At 39.5% G+C, this 21,641-nt stretch overlaps 1 protein-coding gene across 1 annotated transcript in view; it reads right to left on the reverse strand.

The window, feature by feature from the left end:
* KAT6A (lysine acetyltransferase 6A) overlaps positions 1-21,641 on the reverse strand; it is a 29,235-nt gene that overhangs the window by 3,205 nt on the left and 4,389 nt on the right. Inside the window, exons 4-17 of the mRNA XM_042835215.1 lie at positions 12,340-12,448; positions 11,756-11,871; positions 11,430-11,511; positions 10,633-10,768; positions 9,661-9,974; positions 8,600-8,718; positions 8,295-8,410; positions 6,830-6,971; positions 6,271-6,432; positions 6,021-6,114; positions 5,075-5,306; positions 3,920-4,124; positions 2,499-3,188; positions 1,669-1,987 (exon numbers count right to left, since the gene is read on the reverse strand). Coding sequence (XP_042691149.1) covers positions 1,669-1,987; positions 2,499-3,188; positions 3,920-4,124; positions 5,075-5,306; positions 6,021-6,114; positions 6,271-6,432; positions 6,830-6,971; positions 8,295-8,410; positions 8,600-8,718; positions 9,661-9,974; positions 10,633-10,768; positions 11,430-11,511; positions 11,756-11,871; positions 12,340-12,448 — 2,836 coding nt within the window. The remainder of the gene's footprint in view (positions 1-1,668; positions 1,988-2,498; positions 3,189-3,919; positions 4,125-5,074; positions 5,307-6,020; positions 6,115-6,270; positions 6,433-6,829; positions 6,972-8,294; positions 8,411-8,599; positions 8,719-9,660; positions 9,975-10,632; positions 10,769-11,429; positions 11,512-11,755; positions 11,872-12,339; positions 12,449-21,641) is intronic.

Raw genomic sequence — 21,641 nt, forward strand, 5'->3', positions numbered from 1 at the left:
GTTTTGAACCTGTCCATTCCAATAGTCAGTGGCATTTCATACAACTGCAGAAGAACTCTTGCACTGACACTAGCCAATATTCACACTCTGCCATTTGAATTTTGGTTTTCAGACACTCAATCTTCTTCATCTGCTTTTGTGTTAGTTTTTATTTTATCTGCCGGACAGAGAATCATTCTTAGCAATTAACAGTTCTCACATAGGAAAACAAAAGTAGTAAGTTGCTCTTGCCTCTGCTTATTAATCCAAGGTGACTGAATTCTTTCAATCTATCATAATAGCAAATTTGTTTCAGTGCCTTTATCAACCCACGACTGTTCTTTGACATATTTCAATTTATTGATACTCTTATCAAGTGTGAATAAAAGTAAAGACAGCAATCGTAGCTTCACAAAGATGACAAGATGTCTCTGCTCCACTTGGGATTTCCCCATTCACACATTTAAGGATCATCCAAATCTTTGAGCTAGAATACTACGCTCACTTGATTACTAGACATGAACTTCAAATACTTTCTCACACACTGTGCATGCCACCAATGTCTTTCACTTCATTTGCCAAATCCTTTCTTTTCTTGTCAGCTGTAACACCGTTTCTTTAATATTTACCCATAAAATAGTAAACAAAGCAGACCTGAAAGTCCAACTCAATTCCATTCTAGGCACTTTCCAAAGAGAGCTGCTGTAAATCCAGTTACGCCAAGAATTCAAAAGGTAACACTAAATGTGTTCCTAGTAATAAAAAAAATCATCTTTAGCACCAATAATTTGTCAGCTTACTCTTGCCCTTCGTTCAACTTTAACCCTGCAATCCTGTGAACTGGATGTGAACAGTGTTCGGTGTCTCCAGAAGTTACTCAATCTGCTTACAAACAAATTAATCCACGGCAAGCCACTTTTTGTTGTTGTTTTCTTTCTTTTAAGTTTCAAAGAAGCTGTTAATTCCAAGTTAGATATCCACTAAAAACTACATAAAAGAAATTCTGACAGGTATTTATCTTCAATACCTCACACCAGAAGCATACTAGAAAAAAATTCTGAGTATGAAAAATGAGCTTAAGCACTGAGTTCAAAGTTTAACAACGCCTTGAAGTCATCCATTAAAAAATATTTTGAATATGAATAAAGGAAAGAAAGGATCTGCCAGATGAGACAGGAAGAAGAAAATGCTGCTTTCATAGCATTTGTTAAAGCATTAACATTCAAAACTTACCAAATAAGTAAATAAATAGAATCCATGCCTTTACAAAAGCATAGAATCTATTTCTCTTCTTCACTTCCTATTCACTACAGGAGATTAGCCTTTACTAGCTCTTTAGTAAAATCCTGCACTTTTATCTGTACCGTCCTTGATTTAACAACATTAAGGAGAAATAAAAAAGTAAATGATTTTATGATGGTGGGCTTTCTGTAGAGTAATTTAATATTAAATGTGTCCTGTTCTGGTCTCCCTTATACATGAAAGATATGGACATACTGGAAAGAGCCCAGCAAACAGCTACAAGAATGACTAAGATGGGAGCATCTCTCCTGTAAGGAAAGTCTGAGAGAACAGGGACTGCAGAAGGCTCAGGAGGATCTTAATATGCACAGATACCTGAAGAGGGGCAATTAAGAACACGGAACAAGGCTTTTGAGCCAGACTTTTGAAGCTTACCACCAAACATACCATTATTGTCATCAGACTCCTCCTCATCTTTGGACTTCCTCTTAGAAGAGGGTCTGTTCCTGAGGGTGTCTTGTGGGGCTAAGTGCTGAAAGTATCCACTGGACAAGAGTTCATTCTCCTCATCTTCCTCGTCCTCTTCTTCCTCTTCCTCCTCCTCAATTTCAAATGTAGGCTCTAATCGGGGCATTGGTCGTTCAGCATCTGAGTCCTCAAATGGTTCATCCAGCACTTCTGTGGTCTCCGAGATTGTTTCAGTAACAACACTGCTGTTGTGGTGCTTACGCTTACGTACTCTCCTCTTCCGATGAAGAATTGGTTTCTGAGAGAAGATGGTGGGAGAAGAGGTTTTATTGACTGCAGAAACAACACACTTAGAACAAAACACATGAACAGCTGAGTTTTACTTCTTAATGCAGCATCCCATGAGGATTTTCTTATTCGTGTCGACTGCACTGACCTCTCTATGGTTAATCATTTCAAAGACTTCACGCTGTGATTTCAGTTGCTTAGATAGTATTTGTATTTTGAAAGCTTCTTTTAAAAGTAGGAGCATATCTGTTTTTATTTCGACTGAATAAAACTTCAACAACCAAGCCAGAAAACATCAGAAGCACAAGGAAAAAATGGGGAAAAAATTACCTCTGAACCAACAAAAAAGACCCCTAACAGTAAGGGAACAGCACTCTCCAGAGTTCTAGAATACTGAGCAGATGCTACCTGTACATTTAACACCTACCTCATGAACTGCACTCACCCTCAAAACAACACCAGCTTATTGACATAATAGGCTGCACAATACAGTCAAAGGCAACAAGAAATAAAGCACAGACCTTTCGTTTTAACGTTGGTTTGGTAAGAACAGGTGGAGAGCTTGACCGGGGACTCACAGGGTCATCATCTTCCTCTTCGCTGCTCTCACTAAAACACCTCAGAAGTGTCCTATCACTATCGCTGTAGCAGTGGGGTAATCTTTCACAGTCCTCTGGGAACCTATTCTTCAGTGGCTCCGTGTTCTTTTTCAGCTGTCCTCTCCACCTTTCCACACCTTCACTGTAATGCTGATGGGGAACTGCAGATTTTTCATTTTTGCCATACTGCGCTTGGGAAACCACAGATTTTTCCTCATCTTCAGCATAGTGGCCTCTTGGGGTTGGAGACTTCTCTTCACATTCACACCTTTCCTGCAAGGCTGATGACTTTTCCTCACATTCACTGCACCGGCCTCGCGAAGCTACTGATTTCTCCTCGCATTCGCTGCACCGTTCGCTGGGAATGGCTATTTTGTCCTCCATGGGCAACGCTGGTTCCTTCTCACAAAAGGGTTCTCGAAGTTTTTTGCCCTTGCGGTTCCATCGACCCCTTCGTGATGTCTGACTGTTTGCTGGAAGACTGTCCAGTGAAAACACGTGCTTGTTTGGCCGCGTGGAATTGACGGGAGCAATGACATCTGGCTTTTTTTCATTCTTGGTTGGTGAATAGGGTTCTTGTTCTTTCTTCTCCCATGACACAGATTTTACCATCTAATATAAATAAAAACAGATAGATTTCACTCTATGTGACGCAGTGGAAGCTTTTGAACAAGAAATCGCTGAACAGCAACAAGGACAACCTTACAGAATCTGAGAACAATTGAGTTGACCTGTACAAGGTTGTCACAGCACCCACGGCCACTCCTTCCCCCTACTACACAGAATCATAGAATCACCAAGGTTGGAAAAGACCTAAAAGATCACCCAGTCCAACCGTTCACCTATTCCCAATAGCTCCTACTAAACCATGTCCCTCAACACAACATCCAGTCTTTCCTTGAACACCCCCAGGCTCGGTGACTCCACCACCTCCCTGGGCATCCATTCCAGTGCCTGACCACCCTTTCTGAAAAGTAATACTTCCTCATGTCCAGCCTGAATCTCCCCTGCCGTAGCTTGAAACCATTCCCTCTGGTCCTATCACTGATGACACGAGAGCAGAGGCCGACCCCCAGCTCACTACAACCTCCCTTCAGGAAGTTATAGAGAGCAATGAGGTCTCCCCTGAGCCTCCTCTTCTCCAGGCTGAACATTCCCAGCTCCTTCAGCCTCTCCTCATATGGCCTGTGTTCCAGACCCCTCACCAGCTTTGTTGCCCTCCTTTGAACACGTTCCAGGGCCTCAATATCTTTCTTGCAGTGAGGGGCCCAAAACTGGACACAGTACTCGAGGTGCGGCCTCACCAGTGCTGAATACAGGGGAAGTAACAGATTCACTCTTACACTGGACTCTGAATCTTTATCGTGTTGTTGCTCTTCATTTTCCCCATCCTCTGTCTCCTCTTCCTCATCCTCAGAGACAACAGAGTTGGAAACTATGACAGGTGTCCAACGCAGACACTCTGCATCCACATCAATTGGTCGCACATTGTTTCTAAGCTTTGCCATATGTTCTTGGATAAGCTTCTCCCGACGAATGATGACAAATCTAAACAAAAATGATACTCATTAATAACAGGCTACACAATATACAGGGATAAAATAAGGTACTTTCATCAATGTAATCTCAATGTGAGTAACTTCAGAGTTAAATTCTTAAATTCTTTCCACTTCTTGTTAATGGTGAAGCCATTATCCCTACATGAGTAACATTCAGATGGAGAGCAACACTTTTATCATGTGTTAAATTGGCAGAGGGCAAGCAATTTGGCTAAAAGGCAAAATGAGACAAAAAAAAAAAAAAATAGGCTACTTTAAAAAGTTAAATTTCACTACCAATGTGGATTTTATTCAGCTGTCTGGGAGTAACATCACTAATTATTTTTGTAGCAAAGTAGAAAGTGTCATAAAAGTGCTCTAAAGTAAGTTTAACACAAACTAAGACTGAATATTATACCACTTCCAAAACAGCAACTGTCTGTATTAAGAGTAATTACCAGAATTTCATTTGACTGGTACTCTCCACTGGCCAAACAAACTACCTCTCTTCTATATCCAAAGAGAGTGATCTAGCCCATTATCTGAACAAGTTAATGACACTTTGGATGAACAGTGAAAAGGGGGAAATGACTACTCAGTGTCAGGAAAATAAAACATACTTCCCTCTAGAGATCCTCTTTTGCTCCATTCCAGAGGTTACTGATTACTTAGAAGGACTTCAAGAGAAAATGGCCAACAGGCCAGCTTGCTTTCTTCCAAAGATGCAGATTACTTGGAAGTTTCACAGCTGCAGAGCTCCACAGATAGTAACGTGGCACAGCTTTGGCACTGAACAATTCTTCCATCACAAGAGAGCATCACAGATCTCAACAGACAATATGTGGACAACTAACTTTTAAATAAAATTAAGCTAATTAGAAGTAATTTGCCTCCAGACACTATTTAACTTCCTTCAAATACATACGAGCCTACCTGGAAACACAACAGAATTGTACTCACTGATCACTACGGAAGTCAAGCATTCGGAGGTGATGCAGAGTGGAAGTGATATCTTGAGGGCAGATTCCAGTCAGCTTACTCAATTTCTTGATGCTTAACTGCTTGTCATGTTGATGATAAAGGCACTCCAATATTACACTTTTCCAATAAGCCATGTATGAGAGCCGCCCCAGGTCTGACAGGGGCTTCTCTGGTGACCCTGCTTGGCCCTCACGCTTTGAAAGCAGATAGCCTAAGGAAGAGCAAGAAAAAAGCATTGATTTCTCAAAACAATTCCCTGAGTTGCTTGGTTTCAGCAGTACTTCCAGGAGAACAACAGATTATACACACAAAGGATTTTTTTAATTCTAAAACTATTCTACTATAATGAGATAAGAAACATTTTTCCTCAAGACATTAACTCGACCATTGGCACATCCACACAGAGGTCTGTGTCAGCAAAACGAGAGGTACAGTTAGAGCAGCAAGCTTTCCAGTGAACATGTGGATTTCTGTAAGAATGTGAGAACATTAATAGAACATCCACTGCTCAAACCCAGTTTTTGTTGCTCGTAAAGCTAAATTATAACTATGACTACATTCAATTAATCAAGCTGCTCAAGTTTCAACAGACTGTGTCTTTTACAGTTAGCTTTCAGAATAAATAACTACATACACAAGGTAAGCTTCTGCAAAAACTCTGTACTGACATGTGCCTGTAGTTTCCACCATAAGCTGCTTACACAGGACATAAGATAGGAAAAAATATCATTTTTTTCTTCAGAATTTAAGCCTTTCAATGAAGAAAGCGAGTTAAGTTCAGATGACCTTGAACTTCAGTATTCCTCTCCTAAGATTTTTTTTTTTTAATTGAAAATAGATAAATATCCTCTTCCCGAGATAAGCTTCTATTTAAAATGTGAAAGGAAAAAAGAGTTAAAAAGCAAAACAAAGGAAAATTCCTTACTGAAATCAATGAGGAACCTGCCATAGCCCTTACGCTGGTACTGCGGAAGAATCATGATACAGGAAACATTGTATTTCTGTTGGCAGTGTTTTTCCTGGTGAGATAAAAGAAAAAAGGTAGCACATTTCAAAAAGAAAAGAGCAGATATAAATATCAGATGGTGTTCTGATACACAACTTCATAATTACTTTTAATGAAAGCTGAGATAGCTACAAGGCTTCGTCCAAGTCTGAAGTATTAAAATACTTGCCTTGGAAAAGTAACCAACAAGGTGACAACCCTTGACATCATTCTGTGTCAGCACGTAGAAAAGAAATGGTTCCACATCATAATAAAGAGTCTTATGGTCCAGGAAGAGTTTGGCTAACAAGCACAGATTCTGGCAGTAGATAGTGCTGACATTGCCATCAACCTACGAAAATGAGGAACAGTCAGGTCACTCCATATGCTGGCATACAAGGAAATGCTTCATCTGGGTACCCCCACACATTTGAAACACCAGACACAAAATGAAAGCTTCAGTGCCACAGGTAGAATCTCATGAGATTTCAAATTGCACAGCATAAGGGCCCTGGCCAAGTCTATTAGATTCATTAATTTAAAAGAGATCTTAAAATTCTTTTCTCTTATTACAGATTGCTTATCCATTAAAAGAAGGTCAGCAACTGCTGCTGGCTTGCACCTCTTCACTCTTTGCATGTGAGTGCTTAACAAAATGATTTTGAGGGCTACAGAACACTTATCACACTATTGGGTACTAAAAACTCTGCTTTAGAGATAAGAGTGAGAGGCTCAATTTCTTAACTTACCTCAAAGACTGAAATATTGTTTTTTCTATAAATTTCATTGGCTGGAGGATGGAACCAGCCACATTTTTTCATATGCTGTTGGAGAATAGTTCTGCTTTTCATATACTTTAGACAGAATTCACAAAGGTACAGCTTGGGTAGCCTATAAGCAAAGGTAAAGAAAATCAAAGACGGAAGAAAAAGACTTTCATATGAAATTCCTCACTCCTGAAGATAAAAAACTTGATGAAAGCAAAACCTGTATATATAATCACAGTTCTATGACTCTATGATAGAGAAAACTTTTGTGCACAACTCATACAAAAAAAAACCAAAACACAAAACAAACACCCTTACCGTGCTTGAAGTCACAGCATTTACTTATTCTACACCAAATACATATTAAAAAAAGAAGTACTTAATATCCTACCTAATTACTTTTACATTATTATGTCAGAAGAAATAAATGCATCAATTAAAATTCTAGATAAGTAACAGCAAATAACAGTTTTGCACTAGAGATGCTATGATGGATGACATAAATAGCTCTTGTTCCTCCACTTCTGCCTGTGGAAGAAGCAGTGGTATACATTCCTGGGAAATGGGTCACAATGTCAGCAAGGTTTTTTAACATCATTTTTCGTATTATATTGACACAAACAATTTGAATGCAAGTATCCTGATACTACTGTGATTTAATTCCATTTATATACACTAGCTTGGGCAGATCTACTCTTCTCTGTTACCCCCAGTGCCTTTAGCAAAGCTACAATAATTCCTGATGACAGACCACACGTTCTGTGGTAGAAATGGTACAATAATGAGTTTTCTTTCATTTTCTCTCTCTAGCTATGGCCCTTGGAGGTTATTCTTTATGTCCCAACTTTACGTTGGGAGCATTTACTGTTAAGACAAACTTGCAGTTATTCATCAAAAGAACATCATAACATCACAGCAACAACATCTGAGACACCAAAACGTGAAACATTTATAGTTCAGATGTACTGAACACCAAACAGTGTAAAAATAATACATCAAAAGTGATTCACATTAAATTTCGACTTATTTTTCTCTTTCAAGGCCTGAAGAGCATACAGCCCTCTCTAACGAGCTCATTTAATAAGCAGTTAACATCTTATTACCTCAACAATTTTATCATATCACGCTGACGTCGGGTGTAAAGAACTACTGCAGTCACAATCAAGATGCTCTATCATGTAGCTGAGGCTGCTCTCTCTGCAGGGCAGTAAGTCAAACCTTTGAGAATCCATGTGATTTGTACACTCCTATGGCTCACAGTACTAACAGGTTGTTAGAGAGTTTACAGCCTTTCTGACTTTGTCTAAAAAAACATTAAGACAACGACCAACTAACATGGGAAGTATCTGTATTATGTGTACTTTTCCTCTGCCCTACACAGAATCTTGTTGGAATACAGCTTTCCCATAAACACTGAAGCAGAAGGAAGAAGAATGTTCAGTCATACCTCGAATATTCTTGTGGATATGGGGAAGAGTACCAGGTCTGAATTTCATACTTGCCAAATTCGATGACAGAGGGGCATCGAACTTGTGGATCAGGAGGTCCAGTCACCCCTACTTTCTATGCAAGAAGGAAAAAAAAAAAGGATTTTGTGATTTTCCAAGTGAAAGATTTCTAAGCTAAAATAAATTACAACACTTACACAGCTTCAATGCAAGCTGTCTTATTTGAACTCCATATTCCTCAGTATAATTTTACCTCTTTTACAAGTAAGGTACTTCGCACCTAATGCTGAAAAAGTAACTTTACCTGCAGTGCTTGCTCCTGAATATCTCTAAACAACTCCATATCTTTTTCAGTTAAGACATCCTGGCTTCCAAAAAAGCGCTCCTCATTTTCCTGCTTTCCATCCCAGCCATCCTGATTGTCTGTAAATAAAAGGAAAAAGAAAAAATTGCCACATCTGTATTTACAAAGGAGCACATGCTTTTCAGTGCAGCACGAAGCAACCTCTATCTGCATTCAGTCACTTTGTTGAGTTTCATAATAAGATTTTCTACTCAGATTTGGGACCATAAAGGAAAAACCATTTCTGGATTTCTGACCACGTGAGAAGGAATGTCAGATATTCAACCAAAACTCATCACTTAGGATTTCATGTTTCAAACGCCATCATGAAACTAACGAGACCACTGTGGATAAATGGCTTACCACTGCTCCTCTCACAAAGAAGGATCAATATTATTTAAATGCTATATTTGCTACAACTAAAATCAGGATGCTTACTACCCAAGCGACCCTCCCAAAACCAACCAAGCAAACAAAACATAACAAACAAACCCCCAAACCAGCAACCCCAGGAAACAGAATAAAAAAAACAAACAAGCAAAGTAGAACCATGTTCAAGGAAGGGATTCTCTCCAACAGGAAGACAAACATTACATGAAGCAAGCTCCTCTAAGGGAGGAAAAGTTAAGAAACATTTGCATGCAAGCCTGATCAGAAAAAAAGTCTTTCAGGCATGTTTTCATTATCTGTTTCCCATTTCATACTTCTACATGCTGCTCTTCATTGCATTAGTTACACCCTATGTTATTTCTTTCAAACATGACATTATTTACCAAATTTGTTTGGGTTATCAGCCAGCTCTTCATTATCAAAAGGACATTTTATCTGATGGTAATCATTTAGTCCCTAATCACCTCTTTCCATCATAAAGTGGCAAAGGTTCCTCTTCCCTTTTCCAGCTGTTACAATGCAGATAGCTGCATTTGAGTAACTTTCCAGCCTCATCACTTCAGCATCCTAACCTTTGTGAACATTTTCCTCGAGTACAAAATACCTGCATTGGCAGAGTGAAAAATCTTTACCTGTGGGCCACTCTGAAGTGCTAGATTTTCTGGTACCCTTTTTCCTGATCCTATACTGCTGAGAATAGTCTACCACTTCCCCTCGAGCTTTTCGTCCATCAGGGGAGGGAGTGAAGAATTTAGTAAGGCCATCTATAAGCCCTTTGGTTTTTTTGTTAAACTTCAAGGTAGCACTGCCTTCTCTGCAGTAGTCCAACATATCTGTCTGCTCCAGGTATCCTCCTTCTGATGATGCTGACTGGCTGGACAGAGTTATCTTACGCTTCCGACCCCGACCAGGGCCAGTTCGAACTTTGCTGAAGGGTCCTTTTGATCTAAAGAAACAAAGGGAAACATATGGTAAGAGCCAGTAAAGTGTTTTAAAGGGTTTTGCTTACAGAGTGGATTAGTCTCTTCCCTATTTATTTATGTATCACACAGAAGTTAAATGTGAACTAATTCTAAGCACCTCGGTTCTGCACGCTGAACAGTATGAGCAATTAGTTTTGAGTATAAATAACAGATAGTCATTAAATTCAATAAATGAAATTACAAAAGACAGGAGACAGAACGAATACACAGAAAGTTTCAATTTACATTTTCCAATTTATGTTTCTCTAAGCATCAGAAACAATGCAAAGCAAACCTATCAGAAGAAGCAGCCATTCAGAATAACAGATCTGACACAAACAGCAGAATAAATCAGTGACTATAAGGAACAGCTTGTAAGAAAATGGGAGCCATTAGAAAGAATAATAATAATTAAAAAAAAATCAAGACACAAATGAAGAGATTTATTTCACTCTGAGATTACTGATCCAGATCACTCTGAGATTACTTCATTCTTTTACAGAGCTCTTCAGAAATTTTGTATTAAAGAATGAAAAATTCTTCATAAAAATAAAAATCTCACAGAAAGTAGACACGACACTTCAGAAATGCTCACTGTCCTACAGAATCACACACCTCGTTCCTTTTCATAGAGAAACTTACGTTGCATTTTGATTCTTTAACCTGTTTTTGGGACGTCCTATTGGATTAGCATAGCGTCGTTTTATCTGTGCTGCCTTCTTGTGTAAAAGTTTTCTTCCTTTCTTACGTGGCCGACATATCTGACATATCCACATACCTATAAAACACACAGTGTCCACTGCTGAACGCAAGGAACATCTACATTGAAGAAAGGCAGAACTAAAGGCCCCAGGCTTTCCAAAAGAAAACGTAAGAATTGGATCAAAGGTGCTCTCCACAGATACGTATGCAAGAAAAGTAATGCATAAACCAGGAATCTAAATTCATATTTGGTTAATTCCCACTCCCTCATACCCCACCATGATGTATTTCTCACACCCATTTGCAAAGCCTCTTTAAGAGGCAGCATATTGTCAGAAAAACGTAAAAAAGTAACATTATCACACCCTCTGATCACCAACAAACTAATTCCAATCATCTTCTATAGGATTTTTTTTTCAATTATCAAGAAGAATCTTCCACAGGTGACCTGTTCTCTGACACCTACTGTCCAAACAAATATTGCTTCAAAAACATACAAGCCAACCTCTTTCTTACATACAAAGCTATTCGCTCAAATCAAAGCTGACCGCTTTAATCTGCATGGATCAATTCTATTATATCTCAGTTCTTGAAGACTTCTTTTAAATACCTGAAAAGCAATAATGTAAAGAGCAGGTTAAAAGTAACTAAGAGAATAAAGTGTGTGGAAGCACTTTCCAACCACTGATCCCTTCCTACACCATATTAAATTATGCCTTTCATCACAAACTTCTCACCTTTTGGCATCCTGGTAAGAGGGGGATCACAGCACTCCATGTGAAAGCCACGGTCACACGAGTCACAAAATAGCATGTTATCCTGTTGAAGACAGACACAGTTAATCTCTCTTTAATGTGCATAAATCCCTCCATTAAAATTTGTCACCATCTGGGAGAATACACACTAGCTCTCAAACTACTGACAGTGCATTTGACAGGTGTCAGGAAGACTATAAAACAGGAGCTGCAAATATTTAACTCCAGAACTGTTTTATGTTATATTTTAACAGAACATTCACAAGGCTGATGTCACACTAAATCAGTCCATACTCCACTGTACTCACAGCATTTTTGCCCTGATCTCGACAGGAACTGCAGGTTTTGCACTCAATACATTGCCATCGCAAGGCTTTGACTCGAACTGTCAGCTCTGGTGAGAACTTCAAACAGGAAGGATGACCTGCAGGAAATGGAGAGCATGATACCAGTAAAACCACCCTACTGCTGCTAATGATCACAGGTAGCTCACAGAGAGTTCACTTTGTTAATCATGTATTTCCACGAAGAAATATGATTATCCAGATACTCCTGTTTTTAGGTGCCTCTACCCTTATCCACTCATACACAGCACCCTAGAAAGTAAATGGCAGGGCCATGTTCAAAAGCCATGTTCAAAACACTAAGATATTTTTTCATAACTTGAGCTACGCTAGCCATTTTCAAGAAACTTCCAGGGAGTAAATGAACTGCTTGTGTGTAAGGTTAATTTAAGTGCTTCCTCCCAGAACCAAAAGATTCAGTTCAGCTAACCATATCATGTCACACATGCATACTCCCAGTACGTATGGATCAGTGTCAGTCACTGCACTAAACTCTTCTGTCTCAGGTGACTGGGTTATTACCAGCAGCATTGGAAGTGGTCACCTACCACTGTTGCCACAGTCAGCACAAGAGATGAGCTCTTCAGGTTTCTTCTCCCGATTTTGCTCTTTTGTACCAAGGCAGAAACTGCAGATTGGAATTGGTTCAGCAACCGGCTGTGTGAGAAAAACAGACAACAAAGTCACTCAGTATATCAAAGCAGCAAATTACATAGTACAACTAATCATGCAGGCATTTATATCACGTGTAAATAGAATGTACTGCACACTGTGTTGCTTCTCACCTCACAGTAAATACTGCATTAGCACTGTAACCCAAAGAAAAACGAGAGCACCAAAGACAGCACAAATAATCCCAGGCACAAAGGCAAAAGAGAATGGAATTCCAAGACTAGAGGAAACTTGGAAAAATAAGAGCAGCAAATTAATATGTAAGAGAAAGGAAACTAGAGCATGTTGACGTCTTCATTTGTCACCAAATGAACGAGCTACGAGGTGACACACATATGATCCCAGAACAGAGTAATCTCAGAAATCCCCATCACGTATCCAGAGAGCCATCGTCCCAGAAGCGTTTGTGATACATTAACTGAAATAAAATATATCTTATGGAACAACGACAACTACGATCAACATGTGTATGAGAAGTGAAAACAAAAGGAAATTCTTGCACAAGAAATTATGCAGGTGTCCTATTTAGCACTCAGAAGCAGCACACAAAAAGGTTTGTCCACTCTGGAAAAGTTCAGGTTATTTAAACATTCCCTAAGAGAAAAAGATATTTAAGAGGAGGAGCAACACTCACAAAATCACAGCTAGGTATTAACTAGTCAGCAATACCTTTAATTTGTAAAGTTTTTATGCCACAGGACTGGCATTATGTAACAGCTTCCTCAAGTAATGAGCACAGTCTACTGATTGGTTTAAATTAAAGATACCTGATCAACTAATCAGAGAGGGAAAGTACAGCCTTACCTCCAGTAACATTGGAATTTCTGCCTAATCCAATTCTGCATTTTCCAAGAAAAGTCTGTCAGTTACAGTTTGAAGAGCAAAGATACAAGTCCAATTTTGACTTGCGCGAGCATACAGAATAAAAACATTTGTTAGAAAAACAAATGTTTGTTAAAACAGTGGAAACATGAAAAAAAGTGGCACGTTTCATGGCACATTTCCAGGCACATAAGTTGCACAGCTGTATCATGTTACAGATTATAGCAAAAGCTACCTCCAGAATGGCTTCCTGCAGAATCTGCTTGTTACGTATTGCTCCCCATTCACACAGAAAGGGGAAGTTTCAAGCTGTATCCTGACACTGCTACAGATCCAGCATTCTCCCAGGCTGAGGTGTGCACCTTACAACAGCCACTAGGTGGAAGCAACCTGAATAAATTCACTGTCAGATCAAGGCCGCACAGCAAGGAATGGCTACTTGGAAATGAAAGCCTAGCACCCCACGCCCTGAATACCGGTGTTTATCCCAGCCTTTGGTAAGTCACAGAAGGTGTTTACATTATATTATAATGAAATCATCTGACAAACTCTTTCAACCTGAAACATATTCATAGGTTTAGTTTGTAGAGAGATCACAGTTTCTGCTGAGAAAGAGAAAAAAAATCAAACAACTGCAGGTAGTTATGCAGAGCACAGAGTCTGCAAGTAGGTGAGGAAAAGACAGCATCTTCACTGCCACAGAAAGCCAGGAAAGCATTCTCCAGCCACAGTCATCCCAGAAACATGGGCCAAAACCTCTGCTTAGGGATCCTTCATCATCTTTTAACACAGCTGTGTCTCAGTTACCCTGTGCTTGTGTTTGCAAATGACTTGATACCGCTAATCAGTGCCTTAGTTCACTTTTACTCACACTGCAAGTGATCCAACACCAAAATCCAACACCACCTATACCAACACCACACCAAATCCAACACCAAATCCAACACCACCTATACCAACACCAGCACCAAATCCAACACCACCAATACCAACACCAACACCAAATCCAACACCAGCACCAAATCCAACACCACCTATACCAACACCACACCAAATCCAACACCACACCTATACCAGCACCAACACCAAAATCCAACACCACCTACACCTACACCAAAATCCAACACCACCTATACCAACACAACACCAAATCCAGCCCCACCTATACCAACCTCATATGGCTAGAGCAAAGTTTAACAACAGCCAAAAGAAAACCTAATTTGACTGTTTACAAATAAAGGTCGTTCAAATGATCAAGCAGCAAACCTTCACGATACTTCCAGATTGCCACTCAACACTGCATCATGCAGACTGCTAGAACACGTGCACTAGCTGTAATACAAAATACTTTGCTCCTGGATTAAAAAAACAGCCCTACTGTGGTCTGCAGACTTGTATGTAAGTTATTAATTGCCTGTACTACCAGTTCACAACTGAATTGTTTCAGTTTAGATAATGTTTTCAAATGACTGCATGTGCTTTCCAGCTGCGTGAGTGAGGTTGTGAGGAAATGCTGACATGACCTTAATAGCTGCATATTCCTTACAAAAAATATGTATAGAGAGAGAGACACATGGATAATCCTACCTGTTATGGTTTTCCCCATATCTTATTTTTCTATAATTTATTGACTGGCAAAACTTTGGGGTGGATTTCATTAGCTGTTCCACAAGTTGAGTTTTTCCCTTTGAATTTAAGCAGTCTTCTGCAGACTGGAAGAGGATAAAGAACAAAGTATCTCCCCCCCAAAAAATAATTCCTCAAACACAGCTGGCCTCATTTAACAACAGCTGTGTTAATAGTTTGTGAAAGCAACCTTCTAGCAAAGCTGCAACATTCACACAATTTTGGGGGAAAGAAGTCAAATATTTCACGCATCCTCTGCAGGAGGTTTGAGAATAATTTATTTAGTCAAAGAGAATTTTATAGGGCATCTGCAAGGACAACAGCCTAAAATAATCTTTTTCAACTCTTCTAGCTGCTATCCCACAGTCCTTCAAATCTGCATGCCCACACGTAATCACTGTCCAGTCTTTGATCCAATTCTTCCAAGCCCAACCTTCACAATTTGGATGTTTTCCTGCTTTTACCACCTAAGACAAACTGCAAACACATTTAACAAGAGTTACAAAGCAAAGAGTTCAAGTTCGGGGGGGAATTAGGTACTATTAGAACTCAAAACGTTTTAGAATAATTAATTTAATTGAAATGATGGTCAATAGACACAAGACTGCTACTCCTCTAAAGCTTCTCAGTGAAGGGCATTATGTTAAAGCTGGGAGAGACCTCACTGCTGCTCTGTTTGTTCAGCAAAGAACATCCTGGCAAGTGAAAAATGCAAGCACACAATAAGAATGAAAATAAGACTGGAAGCAGCCAGCTCAGTTTCATACAGCAAATTTTTGGCAGACTTTCAACTCCTTCTGCTGTTTTTCTCACAAGAGCATCCATCTGCATGATGTCACCAGACTCAGTGAGGGAGGAAGCCAGAATAAATGAGACTGACAGCATCTTACAGGCTGCCAGCCTCTAAGCACATGTTGTTACTATACAAAGGATGTCTACAAACCAAACATGCTCTACACAAACCATACCCTCTCCCTTTAGGAGACTTCAAAAAAGTACCTAAGGGGGAGAAGAAACAAATAAATCCAAAAAAATCAGTTTTGGCCAATCCATCTGCTTTTGTCTTCTTAAATCAGGAAAAATGAGTTAGGAAGCTACTCAAAATGGACAGATAAGCCTTCGTAGCAAACTCTGCAGCCCATGTTGTCAGTGGTAATTGTCAATAACCTGAACACACTCCCTTCTGCAAACATTTCAGTACCACCAGAGACTCACTAAATATCAGGACTGCGTTTGCTCCATCATCACACATCTGCTTGTAGTTGTGTCTGTTGTCGGCATCACTTCAGTGCAAAGTCAAAGCTAGAGTAAAAGAAACACACACACACACACACACACACACACACACACACCCCTCACCTCCCTTATTTTTATGTTTGTTTTAAACAACAAAAACATTCGGAATGTTAGTTTGTCAGTTCTGCAGTGAAACAACCCACCATCATCAGTACTGACAGAACCACTGTCACTACAGCATAATAGAATCCTAACTAGAAGTTACTACCTAGCAGCACTGACAGATGGCTTCTTAGAATTCATGCTAGGCAATGGGTTTTTGTTAGTCTCTGTCCTGGTTTTGGTTGGCATAAATTTTCTTCCCAGTAACTGGTGTGGTGCTGCTTTGGGCTGGGTTTCAGGTTACCAAAGCTGTTTTACAGATAATGCTTTGATGTTATTGTACATAGTGGAAAAAACAAACCCCAAACAGTATTTCCCAAATTATGTTATTAAAGTAATTTTTGTGCTGAAGAAAACAAATCTAAGTAAACTGTAAGAACCTTTTGTGTGTCTGTTACAACAACAGACGTGTGTTTGCCTGTGGAGACATTCTGTCTCTAACTCACTTAGCTGAGTCTTGCTTAGGGAAGTGCATTTAAATGGAAGAATAGACAGCCTAAAATGAGATAACAGCAAAATAAGAGGAGAGAAAAAAATAAAGACAAGAAAAGTATGAAATGCATCTCTCTTAATAAGAGAAACAAAAGAGGATCATTAGAAGAATTGAGAACATTCAAATCAAATCTTTTCTTGCACTGTTGCAGAAAGAACATCTGAAATGCTGGTGCAAGAGTAACGTGGAGGTTAGTAGTTTGGATAGTGCAGTATATACAGATGAATTCTATGCGGTGATTATGGCATCCATAAATCTATGGGAACAAAATCATTCAGGATTTGAGGCTGGCACTCAAACTAAAGTAAGTGCCTTGCTGCGATAAGAACTTCACAAAATGTCAGCTTGAAATATTTAGACACGACATCATTAAATAAAATTCCCAGAACCGACAATAAATCTCCTCTCACAGGATTAAATCGATTCGTTTGCCAGAATCACATCACAAGACTTCCTGCCTGCAGGGTCACTGGGCAGGGGGGAAGAGAACAACCTATGGAGAGAGCTCCAAATTTCCCCATTTGCAGCCCAAAGGCACTCACTGCAGCTCACCATCCGACTCAGGAGCCTGGCAGCTCCAGTTACTGCATTTCTCTTTACTCAAAGCTTTATCTTTGAAGCTCCCTTATATCCTTTGTCCCTAACTTTTAACTTGCATTCCATGATCTTTTGTTTTTCCACAGAAAATAAGGAATTCCAGTAATGATTTTGATTTCTTACAAGTAATTATTTTAGGGAAGAGACCTCTGTGAACACCTGATTTCTGTGCGTCCAATAAATAATTACATCTTTAGATACTACACCCTGCCTTCCTTCAACATCAGCTGCATCCCTGAAGGCAGGAAAAGCAGTTCAATTAGAGAATACAAGCAGATAGGAACATCTGACACAGTGCAGTAGCCTACATAAATGTGCTTGCAGGAAAAGTATGAAACAGAGCTGTGAATGAGAACTCAGAGCACATTAAAAGCACCTGACAGAGGGCTGCTATCTGTAGTTCACTCAGGATAACCACACAAGTGGAACTACAGGACTGAATTCTACCCTTTCCTTTTGAAGCTGTAAAGGCCTCAAACACCAGACGGACAAACCGACAAAACAAAACAAAGCCCAACACTCTGCATGTAATTATTCAACACAAAAATCCACTGCTCAGTGTTTTACCATATTCATCACAGTAAGATTTAAGAAACTCCAGGCTCTTGACCCACAGAATTCAGCATTTTCAGGTATTTAGCTGTGTAGCAAGAGAAATAATTTGTTCTAACCCATTTTTTAACACAGGCAACTGATGCAGGCATTGACAGTAATTAGTAAGTTTGGGTGATTCATAGGTCTTCATAGAATCATACCTGGAAAACTCAGTACTTTAAACCTGTAATTCATCATTCATACAAGTCCACAGAGTACTTAATTTGTCTTCAACACCAAACAAGCAAACAGATTATCAATGGGATTTTGGGTGCTACGCACAAAGACTGGTTTTGGACACCCTTCTCTGTCCTTTCTTTTTAATCTCACTAAAAATCCAGTACAGCCCAAGAGCAGCAAGAATGGAAAGGCTGTCAGACTCTCAAATAACGAAAAAAAGCTACGATTTCTCATTCAGTGCACAATGCAGTTTTACTTGCTGCAAGAAAAGGCATTCTACAGTCAGGGAGATTGTTGAGTCTAGAGAAGCAAAGGCAGATACACCCAACAAATAAAGGAAAACAAATAAACAAAAAATCTAAGCAGGCAGAATGAAGACTGACTCGACTCAGAAAGTTTAGCTTGCAACTCCCAAAGGAGCAGGCAGGAATAAAACATACTTACCCACCTGCTCCACGGAGGACAGAGTTCAAAGGACTCAGCAGTCTGTCACACATAGGATTTATTTAGCAGATTTTCTGCTGATTGCATGTTTGTACTTACTGTAAGAACATGGAAACCATCTTTTGATCAAACTGACGTTACTTCATTTCATCTTTACACTTTTTTTTTAACTGTTTTATTCTACCATCACTTTGATATAAGATAAAATTGCTGGGAAACCAGGCAAAGGGCAGAATGACAGCAGATTATTTTCTTTCTCCCTGTTGTTTCCTCCCTTCTTACATAACGCAGCTGACCCTGGAGTCAAGCTGTCATTCATTTAGCAACGTTCTCCATCATCCATCCACCCTGCCTGTCCATGCTTTATGACTCTGCAGTATACAAGATTCCTTTAAGAGCCAAACTTCAGAGATGCATCTTTCCACTTCTGTTAACAATCACCACGACAGAAAGAACTACCGACAGGGATTCAGCCAATGCACTGGCCTAATCTCATCCTTTTTAGACAGATACTCCGTATTAACCTTCTTCTGAGGGTGTGTGCCATTACAAACACCTTCTCCTCAGTAGTATCACTCCATCACAACATCTCATGTCTTCCCACAGTCACAAGCCTTTGCTTAAGTCACCAATTCTCCAAATTCTTGTATCACCATGCATCATTTCATCCTAAAGGCATTATTTCAGAGCGTCCACTTACAGTTGTTAATGACAGTAACATTTCTGACACGCTTACATCTGCTTTATTATTATGAGCTACTTCACCTGTTCACTAATCAAGCAAATCAATTTCAAGGTAATTTTTTCAGCACTTGAGTTTCCAGAGTTACAGAGTACAGATGGAGACCATCTGTTATCAACCACAATTATTCAGACAGAACTACAACCTCTTTTCCAAGGAGCCAGCTGGAAGGGAGAGAATCCTAATCCTCCTCCAGCTGGTAACCAAAGCTTGAAGAGCACCTGTGGAGAACAGGGGTGAGCTCTCAGAATGGAATGACAATGCTCCAGTTGCAGATCCTTTTTGTACTCCGCCCAGAACAGACCAATCCAGAAACAAGTTCCTTATCAGTACTGGGAAAGCTCTTTGCTTTAAGATATGGAATTAACAGGTATTTACTTAAGGCAGACACAACCTAAGTGCAACAATTGTGTGCTTAATTCCTCCAAAACAACCACAGCGCCCTTTAAGCAGAGAAACTTTTTGAAAAGATACAAGATGTTTGGCTTCCCTAGGTAAACACCACGATGTAATAGAGGGATTTAGACCTATTATTTGCTATAGGGAAAGCCTACAGGATGCTGCATTTACAGCAACTCCTATCTGTACCAATAGGTACACACAGCTGAGAAACAGACATGCCATAAGAACATATGAAATACCAGCACAAGGAACCCACTGGAAATATTTCTTCTATTCCAGCTACAGGGATACTCCCCACTTTTTTGTTTTCCAGGGAACACTTTTTGAATGTCTTGTTTTGCTTTTGGCTGCACTGCAGGACAATATTTAGGTATTTACATCTACTACATCCCTATCTAGTTTTAAATGACACAAAAAGCAGTTTCACAGCGCAACTGGAGACTGCACTGTAACTTTGGGATTGTGTTCTTTAGAACGTAGCTTGTATTGTTCTCCCCCTACGGATGTGGGAAGAAAAGCCACTGATGGATAACTGTCTCAGTGTAGAATGTTCTCTGCTCCATGCTTATCATCTCTTTGACTAACCCAGTACGAGAGGCCTGCCATCTACACTTCCTCACATATCTGAAGAGGTGGCGTCTGCCTGATAGTCAGGCAAGCAGCAGCAATTCAGCAGTCTTCTCTTTCCTTTACACCTAGATATTGCAACAATTTGCCATTCCCTTTCCTATCTTCTTATTTTCCTTTATGGGGGGAAGCACTGTGGATCTTCCCAGTCTATTACTTACCACACTATCAATGCCAAACTCAGTTACAGTCAGAGAAATACTATGATACTATGAAGTGCAATTCCCATTCCACCTCCTAAAGTACTGGATACTGAAAGAAAAAGATGTTACTTCCTTAAAGTGAAGTTCACTCAAAGACAATTATTATATTTTTTTAATCAGCCACTGTCACTAACAGATAAGCCAGTTTCTGCACTGAACTCTACTCATCAGCAGGCTTTGTTCTATTTCCTTGTTTTCATCCAAGTTGTGTCTTCAGGCTAGAGATATCAAAGCATCACTGCTACCTGATGAACCATGATAACTTGCTAGTAATTTCTGCCCTGAATTCTGTGATGTATTTGCATAAGTTGAGGAAGAGAGATGGTGGAAAAAACAGTAAGTAATATTTACGAAACAAACTTCTATGGCACCATTTTATATTAATTTTATATGAAAAGTTCAAATGTCAACTTTCACACAGGCAAATACACATAACTGAATATTCACTTTCAGGCATCTAAACAAAGTGACACTGTGGTCAAACACAGACAGGAAAGCACTTGCAGCTGAGTAGAAAACCTATTTCTAAACGAAACAAAGAACTATGACACCTTAAGAATCCTAAGTTTGGACATGAACACATAAGGAGCTCTCAAGAGGATGTTAAAGGCTGAAGAGTCACAGGATAAAAGAAGAGTGAACATGAAAAATGTCACTAGGATTTATCAGTTCTGGGAGACCAAGGGTTGGTTTGTCTTATTGCCAAAACCATTTCAAGAACCAAACTAAAGAAACGGGGCAGTGAGATTTCTGAAAAAGCTGTGCTGAATGATTCCCCTAAAGAAAGCAAACAAAACCTCAAGCACTCAGCAAGAAAACTACTGCACCTCAGCATGCATTTGCACACACCTAACTGGTGGAGATGCAGCAAGACAGTAGAAGGGAGGAAGATTATCACAACATCTGCAGAAAGAAAAAAAAATGTGTTCAAAATCCTGTAGAACAGGAATGATCTTTTGGCTTCCACTGACACGTCAGTTAATGCTGACAGAATTTCCACAGGTGTTTTCACATAGTATCTTCAAAATTACTCAAGAAACTAGCATGAAA

Source organism: Centrocercus urophasianus, unplaced genomic scaffold (assembly GCF_019232065.1).
Source record: "Centrocercus urophasianus isolate 14NV4802_14NV808 unplaced genomic scaffold, USGS_Curo_1.0 seq_50, whole genome shotgun sequence".
Taxonomy (NCBI): Eukaryota; Metazoa; Chordata; class Aves; order Galliformes; family Phasianidae; genus Centrocercus; species Centrocercus urophasianus.